The sequence below is a fragment of the Typopeltis vanoorti genome, chromosome 8 (genome assembly GCF_054136105.1).
Source record: "Typopeltis vanoorti isolate ZY-2024b chromosome 8, IOZ_Tvanoo_1.0, whole genome shotgun sequence".
Lineage (NCBI taxonomy): Eukaryota > Metazoa > Arthropoda > Arachnida > Uropygi > Thelyphonidae > Typopeltis > Typopeltis vanoorti.
In genome coordinates this window covers 14,449,148-14,473,614 of record NC_143556.1, presented here as the reverse complement: position 1 = coordinate 14,473,614, position 24,467 = coordinate 14,449,148, and the positions used below count along the sequence as shown (strand labels likewise).

Sequence of the window (24,467 nt, the reverse complement as noted above, 5' to 3'; positions counted from 1 at the left end):
TCTCATCATCATCATCATACGTATCAAGGATTTAGGCCTAGCATGGCCTGTTCCGGCCTTAGAAGTCATCGTTTAAGAGGACGTCCTGGTTTTCTTTTTCCTAATGTCTTGTACTTTAAGGCTTGTTTTGGTAATCTTTCTGTTTTCATTCTTTGAACGTGTTCCATCCATTTATGTTTATATTTTTTAATTTTTTTTCTATTACTGGTTCTTGGTTTAATTCTTTCATAATAGCTTCGTTTCTTTTGTGATCAAATAGGGTATACTTTGCAGTTTTTCTCATAAACTTCATTTCTGCTGTTGTTAATCTTTGTTTGTCTTTTTGTTTTATTGTCCAGATTTCGCTTCCATACATTAAGACCGGTAAGGCTAATGCATTGTATACTTTTAGTCTGGTTTGTTTTTGAACTAGGTTTGGTTTAAATATAGAGTTAATTACACCTGTTATTTTTAAATATTTTGCAATTTTTATGTTTATATCTTTTTCATTTTCATATGTGATCATACATCCTAGGTAGTTAAATGAATTCACCTGTTCTAAGATCTTGTTATCTATTACTATTTTAGTTCTTGCTGGATCTTGTCCTTTAAAGGCCATAGTTTTTGATTTTTCCATTGATATTATCATACCGTAATCTTTGGATATCTCATTTAGATTTAAAATAGCTTTCTGTAAGTTATCTTCAGAATTTGTAATTATTATTTGGTCGTCTGCAAAGAGGAGAGTGTTTAAGTTAACTGTAGGTGAAAGTTTAATTCCTTGATGTAAATTTTTACTCCATTTTATTATTATGTGTTTCTGCTTGTAGAAAACATACCAGAAATCGAGTGATGATCCAACTCTCCATAATGTTACCATTATTCATAGAACAAGAGATTAACCTGTCCACAGAAAAGTCAGCATCCTTTTGGGGCAATCATGACCCCTTCTAACAAATCCAAATTAACACCAGTATAGAAGCAGTTGCTATAAGACTCTCTCAGAAATATAACAGTATGCTGCATCTACCTCTCTTCTGCCATAGAATTTTCTCAAGATGATCTTGATGATGTCATGCTTGCAGAAAAGCATGACATCATCATGTGTTGCTACATCATCATGCGATGTAGCAACCATGTGCTACATCACAGTTATTGCTCCCGTTACTTTCAATGGGGGATTTAAATGGACATAATGCTTTGTGCAATGGTGCTCAGACAAACATCAGAGGAAGAGTTGTTGAGCATATGTTTGACAGCAACAATCTTTCCCTCTTAAACACAGGAAGCAACACTTCTTCCATATACTTACCCCAACATTCACTGCTATTGACTTTTAACCATATGCTCACTCTCCCTTTTCCCACTGTTTAAGTGGGAAACTGATGACAACATATTTGGGAACAGTCACTTTCCCATGATATCCATTCTCTTCTACATGGGCAACCATGTGCTACATCACAGATATCGTGGTGAAAAATTGAGCATGCTACCTTTTCCTTCGTGGTGAAAAATTGAGTCTACCTTTTCCTCCTTAGCAGTTTTTGATACTGCAGCAGTCAGATCATCTTCTATTTCTAAATATCTAGTCATTTCCCCCATTAGCCTAAGCTATGGTGGAATGATGATTGTACAGCAGCCAAAGAAGCCCAGAAGAAAGATTGTGTATTTTTCACAGATACCCCATAATGAAAAAGTTAATTGCTTTCAAGTGAACTCAAGCCTGAGCAAGACATATCAGGCATGTACTTCTTCTGTATCTAGATCCACCAACAGCAAAGAATTGTGAGAAAAAAAAATTAAAAGAAAATTAAAGGCAGATATACCATCCACTGGCTCTTTATTCTTGAGCACAATAGTTGCACAGTTGCTGATCCAACAGTGACACACCTGGGGAGACTTTTGCAAAAACATCAGAAACCTCTTAACCCTCTGAGTTACTTGCCCAAAAAAGCAAAGCAGAAAAACAAATCCATTTTTCTTTGAATAGTACAGAAGAATACAACAATCCTTTACCAAAAAAGAAGAAATGAAAGCTGCTTTACTTAAATGTCATCCAACTGCTGTTGGATCAGATAATATTCATTACAAGAGGGTAAAACATCTCGGCCATGGATCAGCTGCTACACCTTTACAACAGAATTTTCTGTGAGAGCATATTTCTGGATACCTGGCAAAAGGATATTAAAATTGCCTTTCTTAAGCCAGAGAAGGATTCAAAATTCCCAAATAACTACCATCCATTTGCCATGACCAGCTGCTTGTGCAGGATTCTGAAAAAATTAGTTAACTCTCGTCTTTTCCAAAACACGATCTGGCTTCTGAAAATATCATTCTAGCACTGATCATATTGTCTGGTTGTAGGTATGACTGCTTAGAGATTCATGATACTGAGAGACTTACATAATTTTGGTCTTAGAGGAAATCTCCCTCTTTTTATCAAAAACTTATCTAACTGAACTTTCCAAGTCTGAGTGAGAACTGCCCCTCTCACACATCTATAACCAAGAAGAGGAAATCCCACAAGGTTTGGTGTTAAGTGTCATGCTTTTTGCAATTAAGGTCAATTCAGTAACAGAACAACTTCCTACAACAGTAAGTGATGCTTTATTATTATTATTATTATTCAGGCATCCATGGGGCCTAAAGACTCATCGAGTCTATATGTGGACAATTTTATTATCTTTTGTCATCCATGTAATATGAAGGTCATAGACAGCTGCAGCAGGTCATCAACCACCTTTCAAAATAAGTGCTTGCAAATGATTTCAGATTTTCAATGCAGAAGGCTTCTGTGCACTTTTGCTGCAGGTGTGGTCTTTGTCCTGACCTAGACAATCCTGACTAGGACAATCCAAGTTGCATTAGAAGCCAAATTTTTGGGACTGATATTTGACAGTAAACTAGTTTCCTCCCTCACATATGTCAGTTACAAGACAAATGCCATAAAGCAATGAACATTCCACCAGCTAGAGTGCTGATTGTTTGTACAGATCAAAACTTGACTGCTGATCCCAAGTATTTACTCGAATATAACTCTCACTTTTTTTCCCCAAAAAAAATTAAAGTGAAAAAATCATGGTGTTGAGATATAGGAGGGGATTTTTGGTAACTAAAGTTTTCAGGATAAAACTGAAAAGGGTATGACTTACCAAGAATCTCCTGTTCACTATTGCTACTTCTGGCTTTGAGCAGTTTCAATCTTTGAGTGTTAAAACCAGCATTTGTAACTTGAACATTTCTCCATATTTCAAGCAAAAATTACCAATAATTTGTAAGACTTGATATACGTAATGAACAATCCTTCACTAATGACTAATGAGAAGTGAAAGCAGAGTGCAAAACAGACAACAATGGTAGACCAGTAGAGATTAGCAGCTATGAAGACGTGCATATAATTGGTGCGGTATTAACAAAAGATCGTGCGACTCGACGACAAAGGCAAGCCAACAATTGTTGAGGTGAAATGCTGATTCTCTTCAAGGGAATTCCAAAATATCTGAAACTGCCAGAAAAACATTCACTATATATTTCTTAGTTTTAACACATTCACTTCAGGATGATGTTTCTTCCGTTTATCATTCCGACTAGACGTCTCATTACCATTCGTGTACTGCTTCTGCATTGTACAGATGTGCTCAACTGAAACAGAGTTTCAACTCCTTGGTTGAATTTTATTGCTACGTGTTTGTGTCGGGCTGGCAGGCAGATCACACACATTAAACGGCATGTTAGTTTCAATTTGCAGTAGAATTTTATTTGAAGTTAGCCTTTGTGATCTTAATATACTGCAGATGCAAGAAAAACAAGTAGTTTTTAGTGTATCACTGAATAAAATACAGAGATTTGCAGTGTGTGTTATATATTTGTCAATTTCCACTGTAATCGAACAAACACTTATTTAATGTAATTGAAACTTTGGACAAATGTTTGGACAATAGTTTTTAGTTAGATATTGTGTTTGGCAGTACAACATATGGTTTTGCTTGAGTCTATGCAGCATAGTTTCTGTGGAAGGAGACGTGATTCATTAGTTAGTGCCGTTTTTATCCGTTGTCTCTAATTGCACTTTTCTTGCATCTGCAGTATAGTGGGGAGGGCGTATTGTTTACCATGGCAAGCAAGTTACTGTTGCCTCGACATGAACGTGTTTTCACAGCATTTCACACATCACCCATTTCCCAGTTTGTACCTTGAGGCAAATGAGCCACCTTCATTATTTCGATGTCAACAGTTGTCTCTGGTAGACATAATTAAAATAAAATCCCTTCATATCCATCCCACATGCCATAAAACCCTTTGGTTTTTGGATACAAGCTCTCTTACAAGCTTTAGAAATCTTCCACTACAATGGGAGAATCTCTACAACACTCGGCAGAATGCCATAAAACCTTTTAGTTTGTAGATAAAACTCTCCTACCAGCTTTAGAAATAGCAGTAAACAACATAACTCAGATGCCACCAAGCTCTTCCATCATGGCAATTACACATGCATGAAGCTTTTCTTTTAGCAGGCAACTGAAATTTTCCACTTCTACTGTTGTCTACCAGCAGCTCTTCGAAGCTCATAGAACTGAATACTCTGATTTTGTGCCTGTCTACACAGATGGCTCAAATTTGGAGGATCTAGTGGGAATCTTCTGCTGTCTTTCCAGACAACATTATATCTGCACAAATCCTACTAGAATGTAATAACTATGTAGAAAAGCAGTATGCAATAATAGAGTGTGCTAAAATACATCAGACTCCACTACTACCAAAGGAATAATATAATCAGACTTGCTAAGTTCTTGTCAGGCAATAAGAAGTCTAGAGTTGCAGCAACAACCAGTGCTTTCTCATATTCACAACCTCCTTTATTAGTTATGTGAGCTACACTTTGATGTATGCTTCTGTTGGGATGAAGGGAAATGAGGCTGCAGCAAGGTCACTAGTTTCTCAGACATCCATCATTTGCCTGTACAGTACACAGATTATCAGACAAACCTTGGCTTTTGCCAGGTTGCATTTCGCTGAAAGGTTTGTGTAAAGAAGGGCTCCCATTTCATATAATTTTTTGGAATAATTAATTGTAAATAAGTGTGTGTTTATGAGTAAGAGTTGCGGTAAAAGTTGCTTGCAGTGTTTCTAGTGTGTGGGCTTGATTGTTACAGTTTGTTTACAAAATCGTTAAACTTAGGGTGAAGTATAGTAAAGATGGCAGTACTTTACACAAGTTTAATTTTGATTTTAGTGGTTTTGTGAAATGTGAGATGTCGTATATGCATTTGTTCAATTATGTAGATAAATTATGGATATTTAAGATGGATGGAAGGAGGGTGTGTGTGTGAAGTGTGATCTGATTGAGGACTTGATAAGCGGTAATGTATTGGTAACTGAAAGTGTTAGTAGCGAGAATGCCATGAAATGGATGAGTCCTTGTCTGATAGCAAAGAGGGACAGTGTAAAAGAGCATAAAAAAACTGGGCAAAAAAGTTTTGAAAAAGCGAATGAGCAATCTGATGAACTTAACAATGAATGGTAAGAATGACGAAAGCAATACAAATGTAGTGGAATTTCAAAAACAGAGTGCACTTAATGGTAAGGTGGTGAGTGGCATTGAGAGCGAACCAGCATATATGCTGGCAATAAAATTGAGAGAGTGAATGAGAGCAAAAAAATAATGCAAGATTTGAAAGCTGAGTTGGTTAAGATGAGACAAGAGATGAAATGAATGGCGAGTTAAATGCAGAGAATTCGAGATATGTATGGAAGAGTGATGAAGATGAAATTAATGATGTCAGTATGAAAAAGGGATGGCCCAAGTTAAGTATGGAGAAGTCACATCTAATGGATGGTATCAGTGAAACTTCTTATAGTCCAGGAATGAGCTGTTATGTTTATATACAAATGTGTAAGAAACAAGACAAAAGAAATGGTTGCATTAATTGAGTCTCTTCACCCAAAAATTGTTGGAATAAATGAGACATGGTTGGATGAGAATGACATACTGACAGGAATAGAGCTGGAAGGGTATGATCTGTTTAGTGAAGACAGGAAGGGTAAAAAGGAAGGAGGAGTGCTATTGGTAATAGAGAAGAAGTTATGTCCATACAAAGTAGAGATGCAAGAGGGAAATAGTGGCAGCGGTTTTGAGGTGGTATGGTGTGAGATAGAGGATGAATAAAATGAAATACTTGAATGTTATAGATCTGGTAATGTGGCTGGTAGTGACCATGAAATGTATAATCACATTACTCAAGCAAATGAGAAATGGGTGATCATAATGGGTAATTTTAATTATGGCAATATAGACTGGAATGATGAGATAGCAACTGGAAGTAAAGAAAATGAGTTTTTGAGGAATGACTATCTCAAGCAGTATATAACAGAGGGCACATGAGGATTTGAGGGTCTTGGATTTGATCATCTCATCAGAGAATGTTAGTATAAATGAGGTGTCAAATCATCCTCCAGTTGGTGAGAGTGACCATGAAGTGATTACCTGGATGGTTACCAGCAGTGTGAGGAAAGAAGATATGTGGAACTACAAGGCTGGTGATTACAAGAAGTTCAAGAGGTAGCTTGCAGATGTAGCACAAAATGAGGAATTGGCTGGAAAGGAGATCAATGCAGCTGGGTGATATTCAAGAACTATCTAATAGAAGCAATGTCTAAATGTATTCCAAGGGTCAGAAGGTTAAATAAGGTTGGTGTAAATGGATGGATGAATGAAGATATTAAGCATGCAATACAGAGAAAAAAGGTATTATGTAGACAGCGTAAGAGAAGTGGTAATAACCAATTCCGTGAGTATTACAAGGACCAGGCATTGAGGGTGACTTGGTAAGGGTAGCAAAAGTGAAGTATGAGCAGCAGTTAGCTAATGAAGCCAAAAAGAATCCTACGGGAGTTCTTTCGATTGATATGTAGCCAGCAAGGGGGGGGGGGAGTGATTATAGAAGGCTGACATTCATTGGAGAAAATGGTATAAGAACAACTGCTGCAGAGGATATAGTTGAGATATGTAATGAGCAGTTGATGATGAGATGGATCAATGATGAGATCAATTTTATGATCGGTTACCTAAACTGTTATACGATTGTAAAAGTGATGACTGTGTATAACCATGTGGAAAAACTTTCAACATCTATCTGTAATCCAGAGTATTTTAGTAATAAGGTGTGACACCTTTTGGCTACTTGTATATGAAAATATGACTTCTGCATTGCTTCAACCTTGGTATCACTTCTGGGTCTATCTCCCACTGATGAGACCTCAATCCTTCCCATAATGCATAGCATTATATATGTGTGTAAGGATATGTGGTTTGCATTATGGGATACTAAGGCAAGTGACATGAAGTCATTAGCCTCTATATACCAGTAGCCCAGTCGTGAAATTACTTCACGCACAAACTTTGTTTGCTTACACTTGGATAAAGGATTAATCCTAGAATACAATTTCTTGGCACCTTTAATTTATGATAACTGTGATAGTGAATTTTTGCAAGGAATTCTGTTTCAGCAATTCAGAAATGGATTAAAGCATGAAATTAAAAATGTCAGTTTACAAACATATGATTACTGATTTTAAAAGAGCTCTTGAAGTTCCTCAAAGGGAAGAATCATTAATTCATAGTTTGTTCACACACAACCATATCTGTCAATGCAATTGATGAATCAAGACTTCCATGTAAATAGCATTGCCTTGCAAGAAGAATCCCTGTAAATCCAGTGTACATTCTTATGCTACTTCTAATGACATGAACTGTCAAATGTAAAAATTTGATAAGCAATTTGAGAAACTTAAACATCATCATAAAATTCTTTTATTTATATATATATATATATATATATATACACACTCACAGAGGGTGTACAGGAGAAAGAAAGAAACTTCATTAATTGAAGAGAAGAAACTAAAACATGAGTTAGAAAAGAGAATTGATGATAATGTGTTATTTCAAATGAAAGCAAATATGTACAGTTAAAACTATTTGAAGGGTTTTAGATGTGGAGAACTAGGTCACATCTTCAAGAGAACTAAGCAATTCATATAAAGATTCTCAGTCCTTACATTCTGTGCAAAATATGCCTAGACGCAAGTGAAGAATTTTAAATCTTTATAATCTCATCCTTGTTGTAAGACTTGAACAACTTGGGATTCAGAACCTTTAAACTTAGTGGATGCCAAAATTGCAGGACTATCTTGTTAGGTATTTTTTGATACTGGAGCATGTATTTCAGTGATTAATTGACAGTTTTTCACACTAAAAGGAAAGAATAAAGACTGACATTCAGTGTTTGGATAATGAGATAAAACTGAAAGGTGTATTTAATCAGGAATTACCTGCTTTTTGCATGAGTTGCTTATCTCCTAAGCAATTTCTAGTTATTTGTTTCATTTTGTTTTAGATGAAGAATTTTTGGTCTCTCCATGGTTATTATTGTAATTATTCATCTGGAGTTATTTCTTTGTATGGGTTGACTTTCTTACAAATTCTCTGCAGAACCTTCTCAGAGTTTGTTTCCTTTGAATCAGGAAATCCATGAGGTTTGTTTGTGGACTGAAAATACTAAGGATATTGGAGCAGGCCTTCTTCCCTTTGTTCTTTCTGAGAGAACCCTGGGCAGAATAAATTCTGATGATAATAAGCACATTGCATCTAAATGTTTAAAACATTTGAGAAAAAAATTCTCTGATACTTTTTAATGAAGGTATACATGGACTGTCTTCTATGCAGGTAGAACATTCTTTGATCGTTAATTCAAAGAAACCTATTTCATAAAGCAGTATCAAACATCTCAAGAACTCAAAGGCTTAAAACCTTGCTAAGCAATATTTGGAGGTTGGTATTATTCAGCATTCTCATTCGTTATGGAATTCTCCATTTCTTTTAATGGAAAATTCTAATGGAGAGTTAAGATTTGTTCTTGGTCTAAGAGCAGTAATTAACACGGTGGAATCTATTAATTTTCTGCTTTGTGACATTGAAAAAGAACTTTTAGCTACTTCTGTGTTTTGGCCATACATGAGAGGTTGGTGGATCAACCTATAGTGCATTAGTACAGTGTATGGATAGTGGGTTGGGAAAAGAAGGTACTTGTTCACATTTGATTTGAATGACTGCATATTGTATTCCTTGGGGAACACAACCGGGGAAGACTATTCCATAGTACAGCATCAGGGATGAAGGAGGAGAAGAAACTTGTTCTATGGGTTTCAAGGTGCACCGTGAAGGGATGTTGAGCAGCAGCTTCACGTGTTCCAGTGAGCTTAGTACTAAGTGGGGGAATTATTGATGCTATTTCGGATGAACATTTTCCATGGAAATATTTATAGAATATACAGTGCAGAGACCAATCTTCTGTATGAAAGTAGGGGGAGTGAGTTGATAAGAGATTGGTCATTGATAAGTCTGACTGCTCTCCACTATATTGAGTCAAGCATTTTGAGGGCCCCACCCCATATGTGAGAGCAGTATTCAATGGCTGGGCTGATTTGTATAAGGTTAACAGTTGTTCAGAAGTGAAGTAACGTCTTAAGCAAAAGAGAAATCCTAATTTTTTAGAGCTGAGGATGCAGTGGTTGTGATGTGTTTATCCCAAGAGAGGCTTGTCTGGAAATTTGGATGTCGTCAAAAATAATACTGGGAGAAAATGGTTCTTTTTTTATGAGAAATAAGACATTACTGGGTTTTATTAGCATTGAAATTGACTAGGTTATCTGAATCCGATTGGAGGATGGCTTGGAGATCAGAATTGAGGTCAGTGGTGGTTGATATTCTGTAGGTTGAGGTGAGTTGTGTAGAGGTTTATCAAAAGAAAAGGAGGAGTGCAATGTGCTGTCATCTGTAAAACTGTGTATTGGGTTGGAGTTCAGCCAAAGTAGGTCATTGATATATAGCAGGAAGAGGGTTGGTGAGAGGATGGAATCTTGTAGAACCCCAGCATTAGTTGAATGGTGGGAGGATCCATCCACCACCACACATAATGTACATCTAGACAGGAAGCTGGCAATCCAACTATAGCAGTCTTGAGACAGACCAAACAATGGCCGCTTGCTTAGTAAGCCCTTGTGCCAGACCCAGTCAAATGCTTTGGAGATATTAAGTGCAGCCTCTTGAGATTCGGCAAACTTCTCCATGCATTTGTCCAGAGATGGGTGACATATGTCAGCAGATCTCCTGTTGATTGGCAACGACAGAATCTATACTGGTGATCATTTATTAGGCAGGCACCTTCAAGATAGTGTAGGAGTTGGGAATTGATGCTTTTTTCCATTACTTTAGACAGGACTGAGGTGAGCGAGATGGAGCAGTAGTTGTACGGCAGTAACTTATTGCCCTTCTAGGGAATGGGTTGAATGTGGGCCAATTTTCAGGCTGTAGAATAGATACTAGTGGAGTAAGACAGTATATGCAGGCAACATAGGACAGAAGTTAGTTCTGGTGCATAAACCTTCAGGACAATTGGAGGAATGCCATTAGTGCCTGGAGACTTTTTTTGTGTCTAATTTGGACAGTATTTTACTGTCACACATGATATTTAGGCTTCTCTAGGTTAGCATTATTTATTTCGTGGATAATCAAAAATATTTTATATAGCCTTAGTTGATGCGTAGAACTTTACATGATGCTCAATTATTTTCATAGTTAGATCTCGATAATGGCTACTATCAGACACCTTTGAGAAAGGAAGATAGCAAGTAATTTGAATTTGCTACATCTTGGTCCAAGTAAGGTACTCACATCATTATACCCAGGTTACCTCAAAGTGCAAAGAACGCTGCAGTCATATCAGGCATGAATGAATTTAGTGTTATCTGAATTTTCAGGAACCAATGCTTTTGGTATTTCAAGGTGATTTACCATTGTTTTCTCCAGATTTTAAGTTGTATGCAAGACTACTAAAGGCAGTAACCAAGAAGCTTCATGAGGCAAAGCTGTAATTAAAGACTTCAAAATATGAATTATTTTGGACTTCTTATAGATAAAGAAGGTATTAGACCTGACATTGAAAACATGAAGACAATTCTTAAGTTCATGTACAAAGTTAATTCATTCCAAAGTGATAAAGCTGTTCATAAGGTTTTCAGTAGTTTTTTCAATGGAGCTTATTGCTTTGATATGGAAAGTGATCAAGTCATTAAAATGCCTAATGAAAACGGGATATTTTTTCTTCAGTGTGCCATGAATTTAGATGCATGAAGAGGAAAAAAAAACTCTTTGAATGCCAAATTTATTACATCTGTAATTCACTTTAGTTGGAGAATCCTGGAGACTTGCACTTAATGTATTTAGGAGTACAATATCATTGCAAAGAGCTAAGTTTGATATCTCCAATTCCAATATCAGATTTTTAATTTTTCTTTTATAATGAATTCCATAGAGATGATGAATAAGAATGGAGATAATGGACATCCTTGTCTTACATTTCACTTTACATTAAACCATCCTCCTGTACTCTTTCAATTCTAACTGCTCACAACTTAAATATTGACTATAATTGCTCTGCATAATGTTCTATTTGCCCCATATTATTGTAGAGTTTTGAAAAGTTTTTGTCTAGGCACCCACCAGGTTTGTAAACCTTTTCTACTGTAGGTTTACAAAACTTAAGTACAGATCCTTGTCATATTCCCATGATTTCTCAACTATTTGTCATATAGTGAAAATCTGATCTTGACAACTTTATTTGGCCTTGTTCTTCTCCATATTTCTTTTCCATAATTTTTCTCAAGTATGCTTGCACACTTGCTTCTTCTGGAGTAGGCTTGCATAAATTTTAACTGGAACTTAAATTCTCTAATTATTATTTTTGACATTATTCCTCCTTTTTATAGATGAGAGCTCCACTCATCTGTGAATTCCATTTTCTGACCAGGCACTCTGAATTATGCAGAGTACCAACTGCAAAACTTCCATATTTGAGCATTTCTGGTTGAATATCATCTACTCAGGCTACCTTCCCACATTTCAAGTTTTTGATTGCTTTTTTTACATCAACTACTGATATATTCCTGTTTGCATTCCATATGAAAATTTTCTGGTACTATTCTGTCATTGCTTGTGTCATTTAACAGTCTTTCAAAGATGATGAGCTGCATGCATGTATGACAAAAGAGACCTCCTAGATGAGTCTGTGACTCCATTGGGTCTTAGGAGAATAAAAATAATAATCAGTAATGTTGTGTCCTGAATAATCAAAAATTGGGACAAAAGATTATTTTATTCAGGAACAACTATCTTTAATTGTAGGCAGAGAATGTTGTGCTTTGGCAAGGAAATAAAAATGTACATTATAACTTTAAGGCAAAACTAAAGAAATGTTTAGCATAAGAAATGTGAGACTTAACCCGTTTGTACAGAGTCAAATAGAGGAATTTATATACTATAATATACTATAATATACTATAATTTATAATATTATCTAATTAGATTATAATTTAATTAGAGTATCCCATTCTATGTATTGTATGAAAGCAAGTTGAGTGTAAGCTAAAGTCCAAGGGTCACACTTTCGCCGTCCAATATAATATGACCTAAGGGAAAGAGAAATTATAAGGACAACGAAGCGAGAACGCATTCTCGGAAGAACGCCACGCACACGTGGATGAGTGCCATGCGGTAAAAAACGTAGCTAGGCGCAAGAATCTCCAAGAAAAAAAGGGGAAGAATATAAGGGTCAAGTTCCCCCCACATGGGGCTTTTTGGTTCCTGTTTCGTGTGTACGTTGGCTCGCGCTCTCTGCCAACGTCAAGATTCCGGGTCGGCCGTAGAAGACACGAGAGGACTATCGATGTTTGCAAGGCAAGACTAGCTATCGCTTCATAACAGAGTAGCTAAGCCATATCGAGTGACTAGTAATCCAGATGTGTGCATGCGGTACCAGAGAAAGCCCAGAGCGGCACATTGCCTTATTGACTCAGGGAACCAGACCGTGCTGCTATTGTAAGTGATCAGGAGAATCACAGAACAAAGATGCCTTGATGTTCAAACAAGGCTGATGATAGAACAGAAAATCATTCCATGGGATGGTAACGTAGAATGTTAAAGTATCTGATTTCCAATTAAAGATTTGAGTGAACTCTATAGGTTAATTTGTGTATGGACATGCTGTAGAGAACTTTAGAGATTATCCCAATTTGGCAGTGACCTGTCCCTGTTTTGAAGAATGTCTGCCTAGAAGGGATCTGTATGTGAGATAACTGAGATATATTGTGAGATATGAGTAGTGATCAGAGAGTGATTGAAAATAATGTTAAATTAAGCCAGAAGTTTGTATGTTTATAGAAAAACTCTGTGGATCTAATTATTATGCATGTATTTTTGTGTTAGTAATGATATCAGAATTTTACTAGGAAAGTGATTAAGTTAACCATGTACTTTAATTTTCTCATGTATATCTTTTAAACCTAAATAAACATGTTTTATATCATTTGCCTGAATCTAGCCTGTCTTATGAATTCAAATAGCCACTTATAAAAATTTTATCAAACCTAGCGGGAGGGATATATGAATATAGTTTGATTTTTCAGACCACCACTGCATGCAAAGACAAAGTGAATTGAGATTAGTTGAATTAGGGCAAGAAAGTTCATCACTGTGTAATACTCTGAGAGAGCCACCTTGAATAAGAGTCTCATCTATCCTATGTATTGGCTGGCGCAGCAAAATATAAATTCGTGAATATTTAACAGGCGGACTGTCTCAGAGGTTATATTTTAAGGCCTTGTCCCATACTTAGACAAAGCTCTTATGAATGAAAGAATTACACGTGACTAAACTTAAGAGTGGCCTGAATTTTAGTTTGTTTAAGGATAGGAGGGTGATAGTTGATTTGCTAAATTTATTGGAAACTATTACAGAAGCTAGAAGGGAAATAACTATGTATGAATGAGTGGTGAAACATAATAGATAAGAAAAGAAAGGTATATAACAATGGCACAGTCACCCAGTAGGATGTGATTGGATCCCATAAAATTAGTAAATTGATCAATCACAGTGAGTTGGTCTTTGAATTCATATCAGGCAGTCAGGAGATTATTGAGAAAAATAGAATATTTCTATAACATATTATTGTAAGCCAAGATACAAACATGTCTCTACCTACAAGCTCTAACATGAATAACGAAGAATTCTTTAGAACCATAAATCTGCAGCAGGTATTACCACAGTTCTATGGGGAAGACACCGATTATGTGGTTGCCTTCTTCGAATATATTGAGGAACTAAGATAGATTGGACACTAGAGTGATTTCCAGCTACTTGTATTACTATGCAGCAAGTTAGTGGGGAAGGCAAAGACATACTTTTATTCCTTGCCTGTCTTAAAAGAAACTAGAGATTACCATAAGTTTAAGGAGGTCCTGATATACCAGTTTTCTAAAGTAAGGAATGGGACCAAATCTATGGAAGCTCCAGAAGATAGTACAGAAAGACAAAGAAAGTTGTCAGAGCTACCACAACTGAGTCTTAGCTCTTGCCAATACTTTAAGTGTCATATTCTTAAAAGACTGGCAAAGACCCAGTTAAGATGGTGCCAGACAAAGACTGGCACCATCTTAACTGGGTAGTCTTCCAACATTTTAGGGGGGGGATTGAGACAAGAACTGAAGGAAACAGCATTTGGGAGAGACATAACAAATTTAGAGGAGTGCTTGACAGCAGTAAGACAAAGAGAGCAACTGCTTGGAGACATTTGTCCTGCAAGCTCAATTGGGTCCGACAATGTCATTAGAGAAGAGAAAAACGGAAATGTTTACATGATTAAAGAGGCGAATGATTCCACTTGTGTGAAGAATACTGAAAGGGAGTCAGGCACAAGTGAGAGCATGATTAATAATGATCAAATGAGTAGTGAGAAAGATGGAGAAGGATCAATCGACTTCAATCAAGTTACTGACTATGAGACCAACACCACAAAGGAAGTAGGACTGTCTGACATTGAAGAAGTACGTTCAGTGATTAAACAAGAAGTTGAACGCTTACAACAGCCCATAATGGACCGTCTTGATGCTGCACTTCAGCGGCTGGTGGCAATAACTGAAGAGACCTCTCAAACAACTATATCTCACAGAGAGAAGACTGATGAGATGATAAGAAAGGAAGTCGAAAGACTACAACAACCGATTGTGAGCCATATGGAAACTGTATTGAAACAGCTGGCGGCAGTTACAGAAAAGACTTCAGAATGAACCATACCCCAAAATGAGAAGACCAATAAGATAAAGAACAGAAGAGAGCCTCCTAGATGTTTCTGTTGCAATGAGATTGGGCACATAGCTCGCAACTGTTTTAAGAATAAGAGACTCTCCATGAGAAATAATAGAAATGAGTCTAGGTTTGGGCACAGTCCTCATAATTATGAAGGTAAACCATGGAGGAGAGGACAGAGGAATCATGAACATCTTAGAGGGTCAAGAATGATAGTCAAGGGGAACGTACAGGGATGTTATTGCAACATACTGCTAGATACTGGTTCCTGGGCCTCTGTAATTACTGAAGATTATCTTCAAGAAATAAAAGTCCGTCTATGGCGAGGTAGTTATAAACTAAAGAGGCCGATTAGATTATCAGGAATTTCTACATCAGAGATATATGTGACAAAGAAGGTTAGAGTAAAATTGTACTTACATGAATTTAACATGAATGTTTGGCAAGATTTGTTGGTCCTCCCTGGGACATCTCGCCCAAGCTCACAAATCATCTTGGGAATAAGATTTCTGGAGAAGTACAAATTCTCATGCGACTTCTCTCGTAATGAAATGTTCCTTATGGGAAGAAAACGGTCAGGTAAAGAGGGAAATAATAATGGAAGGAAAGTTAGAGAATCACGTCAGGGCAGAATGCAAAATAAGACTAACATCGTACAAAGTGTACAATCTAAGAGGGATAATGAAGAATGTATAGATAACCAGACTGATTCTTCATTAACTTCAACATCCAAAGACAACAGCCAGACTGAGACTTACCTCATAACAAACGTCAAAGTAGTAGATGATCAAAGCATAGAGGAAGGGAAATTAGGAGAAAGTAGTCAGGGAACAATCGCTGTGAATTTAATTGAGAAATTTGAAAGATCTAGAGGTTCCTTTAACTATTCAAGGTGGAACAGGAACAGAAAACGTGAAGTAAATGTACAATCTAAGCGGCAGTTAATTTATGCTCACTTCTTATGTTTTCTTTTCAAGCTTAGAAGGGCAATAACTGAGTTATTAGTTTGGGATTTATCTCTTGCTATGAAGGCTGCACACATACTCACAGACTGTGCAAGATTTTTGAATAATTCAAATGAAAATGGAATTAGGTCCAATACATTACAAGATAGCAGTGTAGTCAAATGTGATCAGAAGGATAAGGCACAGAGTAATATAGGATACATGTTAAGTTCGACAGAGATAAGAGAAGGAAGCACAGCCAATGGGGGAAAAAAAAAAAAGTTACTTGTGAAGGTGAGAATGAAAGAGGCATAGAGACAAGGGCGGTTAACCACAATGATAAGGAACGAAACCCAACAATTTCCCCCAAACGACAAAAGGGTGTCGGGCATGAGACTCAAATGGGGCAAGGCAATCAAGGCTACACAGATTGCAAGTATACGGAAGTCAAGAAAGCTGCAGAACATGCCTCACCTGAACGTATTATAGATGCTAGACCTAAGAAATGCAAGGAGGTTAATCCTAGATAACTGGAGGAGGAAAGCTGTAAAAGGATTTTACAGAAGTAAAATTTTTTCTTAGAGGTGGGGGGGACTATGTTGTGTCCTGAATAATCAAAAATTGGGACAAAAGATTATTTTATTCAGGAACAACTATCTTTAATTGTAGGCAGAGAATGTTGTGCTTTGGCAAGGAAATAAAAATGTACATTATAACTTTAAGGCAAAACTGAAGAAATGTGAGACTTAACCTGTTTGTACAGAGTCAAATAGAGGAATTTATATAAGATTATAATTTAATTAGTGTATCCCATTTTATGTATTGTATGAAAACAAGTTGAGTGTAAGCTAAAGTCTAAGGGTCACACTTTAGCTGTCCAATATAATATGACCTAAGGGAAAGAGAAATTATAAGGACAGCGAAGCGAGAACGCATTCTCGGAAGAACGCCACGCGCATGTGGATGAGTGCCGTGCAGTAAAAAATGTAACTAAGCGCGAGAATCTCCGAGAAAAAAAGAGGAAGAATATAAGGGTCAAGCTCCCCCCACAAAGGGCTTTTTGGTTCCTGTTTCCTGCGCTCGTGGACGTTGGCTCGTGCTCTCTGCCAACATGAAGATTCTGGGTCGGCCGTAGAAGACATGAGAGGGCTATTGATGTTTGCAAGGCAAGGCTAGCTATCTCTTCATAACAGAGTAGCTAAGCCATATCGAGTGACTGGTAATCCAGATGTGTGCCTGCAGTACCAGAGAAAGTCCAGAGCGGCACATTGCCTTATCGACTCAGGGAACCAGGCCGTGCTGTTATCGTAAGTGATCAGGAGAATCGCAGATCAAAGGTGCCTTAATGTCCAGACAAGGCTGATGATAGAACAGAAAGTCATTCCATGGGATGGTAACGTAGAATGTTAAAGTATCTGATTTCCAATTAAAGATTTGAGCGAACTCTAGTTAATTTGTGAATGGACATGCTGTAGAGAACTTTAGAGATTATCCCAATTTGGCAGTGACCTGTCCCTGTTTTGAAGAATGTCTGCCTAGAAGGGATCTGTATGTGAGATAACTGAGATATATTGTGAGATATGAGTAGTGATCAGAGAGTGTTTGAAGATAATGTTAAATTAAGCCAGAAGTTTGTATGTTTATAGAAAAACTCTGTGGATCTAATTATTATGCATGTATTTTTGTGTTAGTAATGATATCAGAATTTTACTAGGAAAGTGATTAAGTTAACCATGTACTTTAATTTTCTCATGTATATCTTTTAAACCTAAATAAACATGTTTTATATCATTTGCCTGAATCTAGCCTGTCTTATGAATTCAAATAGCCACTTATAAAAATTTTATCAAACCTAGCGGGAGGGATATATGAATATAGTTTGATTTTTCAGACCACCACTGCATGCAAAGACAAAGTGAATTGAGATTAGTTGAATTAGGGCAAGAAAGTTCATCACTGTGTAATACTCTGAGAGAGCCACCTTGGATAAGAGTCTCATCTATCCTATGTATTGGCAGGCACAGCAAAATATAAATTCGTCAATATTTAACAGGCAGACTGTCTCAGAGGTTATATTTTAAGGCCTTGTCCCATACTTAGACAAAGCTCTTATGAATGAAAGAATTACACGTGACTAAACTTAAGAGCGGCCTGAATTTTAGTTTGTTTAAGGATAGGAGGGTGATAGTTGATTTGCTAAATTTATTGGAAACTATTACAGAAGCTAGAAGGGAAATAACTGTGTATGAGTGAGTAGTGAAACATACAAATATATATATATATATAATAAAGAGGAAGTAAAGATATATAACAGTAATTACTTCAGAAAATCTAGGATATCTTTATCTTCAGTTTTCATATCATCTTTATCATCTTCAATTCCTGTTTTAGTACTCTTTCCTCCAATTCTAAACTTTTTTAGAATATTTTGTCACTTACCCAAGTCTTCCCATGACTTTTGTTTAGCTACTTTAACACATAGCTTAACTCTCTTTCATTTTTCTCTGTATTATTTTAGGGCATCTGTTGACTTGTTCTCTAGGAACTTTTGTATGCTTTCTTCTTTTCCTGGACTGCTTCTCACTGAAAAAACTCTCAACATCTATCTCTGATTGAAAGTACTTTAACAACAAGGTGATACAACTTTTCACTACATGTATATGAGAATATATTACTTCTTCATTACTTCAACCTTGGTATCCCTTCTGGTTCCCTCTGATGAAACCTGAATAAAGATTGAAATTGGTCTGGGTAATGGCCGCTCCCATAAATCACAGCATTATACACATCTGAAAGGAATGTGATTTTCATTATGGAATATTAAGGCAATTGATGTGAAGATTAGCCTCTATCTATATACAAGTGGTCCAGTCATGAAGATACTTCATGTGCAAACTTTGTTTGCTTACACTTGGATAAAGGATTAAATGAAGAATATAATTTCTTGGCATCTTTATTTTATGTCTCAATCATATCACTCTCTCTTTCTATCTGCCACACTCTGGTAACCACATTCCCTCAATCCATCCTCATACTGAATCTTCCAGAGTCTTTAGGAAGTCTTAGTTATTTGCCTCTGCACTCTCCCTTATATTTCCTCATCACCAATATAGGCAGTTGACCAGCACAGAAATTAAAGTGAGGCCTAATTAGCTCAGTGGCACTAATTTGACAGTGGTGCTATCACCTCCTTATCTGTACATGTCAGCATTTTTGACATTATAACAGCAGTTTTCGGTAACCCTTACAACTTTCACACTGTTTCCTTATCTTCAGTTACCTAGCCACCACTAGATCTCTTGTCTCCTCCTCTTTGAGGACAGAATTTTTTGTAGATGATGTTGAAGCTTGATATTTGAGCACTGCAAGGTTTGTTGTATGAATAGGATGAGTATTTTATGCCAGAAAGGCCAGGAGTAAGAGATTAATGGTTTGATACTTCAGTTCTCTTATTTTAATGGCTAAACATGGAACTTTTTCAAGCTACTTCATGCCCTTGAATAAGCGAATAAGCACTCAGGTGGTCTCACACCAGAGAACAAAATCTGTCTACGTAAATTATTAGCTAAGGTTTTAATTACAGTCCTCATACATTTATTATTAAAAAAATATGAAACATCTACCATGTTGTAATAAAACTTCAGTTTAACATAAACCAAAATAATAAAATACTAAAAAAAAAATCAAAATAATCAACAACCGAAAAAAAATTTATCCCCATAATCTTATGTTTGATTCCTTTTGACAGGAAGGAATTTATTTTGTTTTTCATTGCACAAAACATACTATTTGCTAATATCATGTAAGTTTATAAAATTGATCGACTTTTCAATTAGTTCTTCAATTTAATTCAGTTTAAAAGAAAATATTTTTTTAATTGTCAACTATTAAAATGCAATTTCTGGAAGGTATGAGAACAGTGGTGCATACTGTATTTTTTGTCTTATAAGACATGCTTTTTTGTACCTAAATTTAGCTGAAAATTAGGATGCGTCCTATAAGCCGAATGCATCTTATAAACTGGTGCATCATCGCTTATTGCTAATATGTGATCAGTTTGAATATTTGCATGTTCATTGATGGCAGGTATTTAAACTGGTAATTAATACATTATTATATTTAAATTTTTTTATAACCCATAGATTCTACGAAGGACAGACATCGTGATATGATTGTGTTTAAGCATAGTGTGATTGAGTATGCAAAAAAGAATGGCAATAAGGGCAGTAGATAGGCACTTTGGGCATCCACCTACAGAGAAAATGGTACAAACTTGTAGGAAACAAGAGCAGCAATTAATGGAATCAGATTCTAAAATACACAATCTCTGCAGAAAACCAGCAAAATGGCTAGAAATTAAAAATGAATTAAAAACTTGGAAAATGGATCAAAGAAGATTGAGTTGCTATGTATCTACCGAAATGATTATTCAATGAGCAAAATGATTGGTGACAGAAAGAAATATAGTCGATTTTACAGGATCACCATCATGGTGCTTTAGATTTATGTAAAGAAATGATTTATGCATACGTGCAAAAATGAAAATATCATTAAAAAATTCCAGACAAATTTGAAAATAAAATTATTGAGTTTCATAGATTCATCATAAATGACTTTTCTCTGACTTTTGATGTGCTCTTGAATAAACTGTTGACTCAAAGGGTAAAAAAATGTTATTGGTTAAGGCTTCGTGCATCTTATACTGCAAAGAATTTTTTTTCTAAGAATTCAACATGAAAAATGCGATGTATCCAATACAATGGTGTGTCTTATAAGGCATAAAATACGGTATGTTTGTCTTATTTACTGCTGATGTGTAGGTAACCAGATAACTTAAAAAAAAAAAAAAGTTTCCTTTGAGAAGCAGTATTCATCTTTTTGGGTTGTACTAATAAGATACGTTTCAATTACTTTTTATGTATGTGTACACACAAATTATATTTACCCCAGTGACATTTAAATTCTTTTGGTTATTTTATATTTTTAGCTGATATCATGAAAGAAAGAGGTGCTGAAACAATTATTGCAATAGACGTTGGAAGTCAGGATGAAACTGACCTTAGTAACTATGGTGATACACTAAGTGGATGGTGGCTTCTTTGGAAAAGATGGAATCCTTGGGCAGAGTCAATAAGAGTAAGCTGTTTACTCTCTTTTTCTTCATTGGATATAAATTGATTATAAATAGAATAAAAATATTGTAGGAAGGTGCACCATCAGGAACAGTAATGTGAAAATGTAAACTGCACTTGCAAGGGATACATTTGTATGAAATGCATATGAAGATTAACTTTATTTCCTCATTGAGTCTCTTGACTCCATTGAGGATCATACTAATAATAATTCCTCCTTTCTTATGAATTCCTATTCATGGTGAATATGAAATTTGATTTCCATATGCAGTGTGCACCTGTCTACATAACACTCATGTAACCAAACATTTTTGCCATCATCTGTAGTCTGATGTGCAGGTCCATCGTGAAAAGAGGGAAAGGGGGGTAAGATTCTCCAGGCCCATAATTTCTAAGGGCCAAGTTAGGTACTAATATATTAATATAATTCTTTTAATATAGTATTGCTAACAAAATAACATTCAACTATTCTTAAATGATTGACAATTTACCGAGAGAATTCAAAATATATATTGGGTTGTTGCAAATGAAATGGCCGATTTTAAGGACAATTGAAAAGTAAGAGAATAAAAAGAAGAATACCTGTTTAATCAAAGTAATCTCCAGCAGCATCAATGTATTGTTGCCAATGTGTGGCAAGGTCATTTATACCACATTTGTAAAAATCAGTGTCTCTGGAAGTGATGAAGTCCTCCACTGCCTGATAAATTGATGCGTCATTAGCAAAGCATTTCTTGGACAAAAAAATGGCTCAAGTGCCGGAAAAAATGGTAATCTGTTGGGAAAATGTCAGGAGAGTATGGAGGATGAGGCACAATTTTGTATCCCAAATTGTTGATTTGCTGTATGGTTGTGCCGTATGTGGTCGGGCGTTATCCTGAAGCAATAGGACTCCATGTTTATTCACAAGTGCTGGTTGCTTAAGGCACAATTTGTCATGCATTTGTCGCATATCTGTACAATATCGAGCTGCATTTATCGTTTCACCTCGTGGAAGGAATGAGTAATGAATAACACCAGCAAAAGACCACCATACAATAAACATCTTCATTGGATGCAGAGGTGCCTTTTGGAGTCCTTCCTGGAGCGTCTTTCACTCCCAACCACTGCAATGAATGTGTATGATTGTTGTAGAATATCCACTTCTCATCCACAGCCACAATTCGCTGCAGGAACCTTTCTTCTTTACTTCTTAAGAGAGAAGAGCACACTTCCTAGCGCCGTGCTTTGTTTTCATCAGTGAGTTCATGAGACACCCACTTGTTGAGCTTCCTTACTTTTCCTATTATTGCTAAGTGCTGTGAAACAGTTGAGAAGTGTACGTTTAGTGTCTGGGTGATCTCTCGTACAGTTTGTCATGGATCTGATTCGATTAAATCCTTTAATTCATTCGAATCAATGGAAGAAGGACGATGGCCACAGGGTTCGTTTTGTAGCCTCAAATCTCCTGAGCGAAATTTTGCAAACCAACGGTGAGTGGATCTCTCATTAGTTGTTCCTCCACCAAATGCTTTATTGGTGTTTTTTACTGCAGCCGCTGCAGAATTTCCCAATTTGAACTCGTAAAGGTATAGCAACCTTAATTGACTGGTTCCATGATTGACTTGATGTCGGTAGTATTCAATGTTTAATGCTCGTTGAATGAAACAAATACTACAATTGCATCACCCACGTGTGACACTATCACATGACATAAAAAATTTGCATATACCTCAGTGTTTGCTTTCTTCAGCAACCAGTAGAAACCTGACAGTCATTCAACGGCCATTTCATTTGCAACAACCCAATTTTAAATACCCGACGACATTTATTCAATTGCCTATTTTTTGTGTGTTAAGGATTGCAATAAATAGCTTGAGCACCTGGAATTGTTCTCAACAAGAATATGTTTAGACTTTGGTCAGTGTATAGTCTGTTCATTTGTAAGAGACTATCGATGTAAACAATAATACAGGTGAACAATACATGATCATTAGGTAAAGTTTATTATAAAAGAAATTAAATTAAATTTTCAAAAATAAAAATTTACCATCACAAATCAGGAACAACAAAATGGAAAGAACAAGAAAAAAGAATCAAAGAACTCTGGAGAACCTAGGATTTATAGAGAGCATAAGTACAACTACAGTAAATGTACAATATTTTGATTTGGAAACAAAGAGCCAAAAGAAGGTAAAGATAATAAACAACAATGCCCCAAAGATTCAGAACAGCAGTTGACTTGGCAAGAGTCAACTGCTGTTCTATATCCCATAATGCAAAACACATATCCTTACGGACAAGTATAATGCTATGCATTATGGGAACAGGTCACTACCCAGACCGGTTTCAACCTTTCTTGAGGTCTCATCAGTAGGAACCAGACACAGAGGTGATACCAAGGTTGAAGTAATGCAGAAGTCATATTTCAGAGTATTTTAGTAATAAGGTGTGATGCCTTATGGCTACTTGTATATGGAAATATGACTTCTGCATTACTTCAGCCATGGTATCACTTCTGGAAATGGCTCCCACTGATGAGACCTCAATAAAGGTCAGAACAAGTCTGGGTAGTGAGCCTTCCCATAATGCACAGCATTATACTTGTCCATAAGGATATGTGGTTTGCATTATGGGATACTAAGCCAAATAATGTAAAGTCATTAACCTTCATATAAATTATAATACTTGAAATATCCTGATTAAAATAGATTATTAGACAATCGACAAGAAAATTAGAAAATTCAAGAAACAACAAAAGAAATTCTGACATGATAAGAAAAGTGAGCAGAACAAGAAGAAACAGGTAAATGTTGACGCAGGTACGATAACAATGAAATTATACTAACAATGAGGTAAGTTAGTTGTAACATATATAAGAAAAACAAAGTAATATGGTACAGTGATTCAAATATGAAATTTTCACTTGCTGATGAAATCACTACTTTGATCTTCCCCGAAGCAAAAATTAAAGATAAGGCAAATGTAATAGATTACAGAAGTAAAAGAAATGATAGGGCTTGTTGGAACTAATGATTTAAGTACCAATAAATATAGTATAAGAGAGAATATGAAAGGTTTATTGGAAGAAACAAAGAAGAAAATTCGAAATAAAAATTGTTAGTTTATTATCCAGATATTATTATTATTCAGGCCTCCATGGAGTCAAAAGATTCATCGAGGGAGGTCCTTCCTAGGAAACACAAAGTCTATCATACCACTCCTTAAATGCAT

At 36.1% G+C, this 24,467-nt stretch overlaps 1 protein-coding gene across 2 annotated transcripts in view; it reads left to right on the top strand.

Moving 5' to 3' along the window:
* Nucleotides 1-24,467, top strand: part of sws (patatin like phospholipase domain containing sws) — a 945,916-nt gene that overhangs the window by 803,500 nt on the left and 117,949 nt on the right. For both annotated transcript variants that reach the window (XM_090396526.1, XM_090396525.1), the window contains exon 29: nt 21,110-21,258. In XM_090396526.1, coding sequence (XP_090252652.1) covers nt 21,110-21,258 — 149 coding nt within the window. The remainder of the gene's footprint in view (nt 1-21,109; nt 21,259-24,467) is intronic.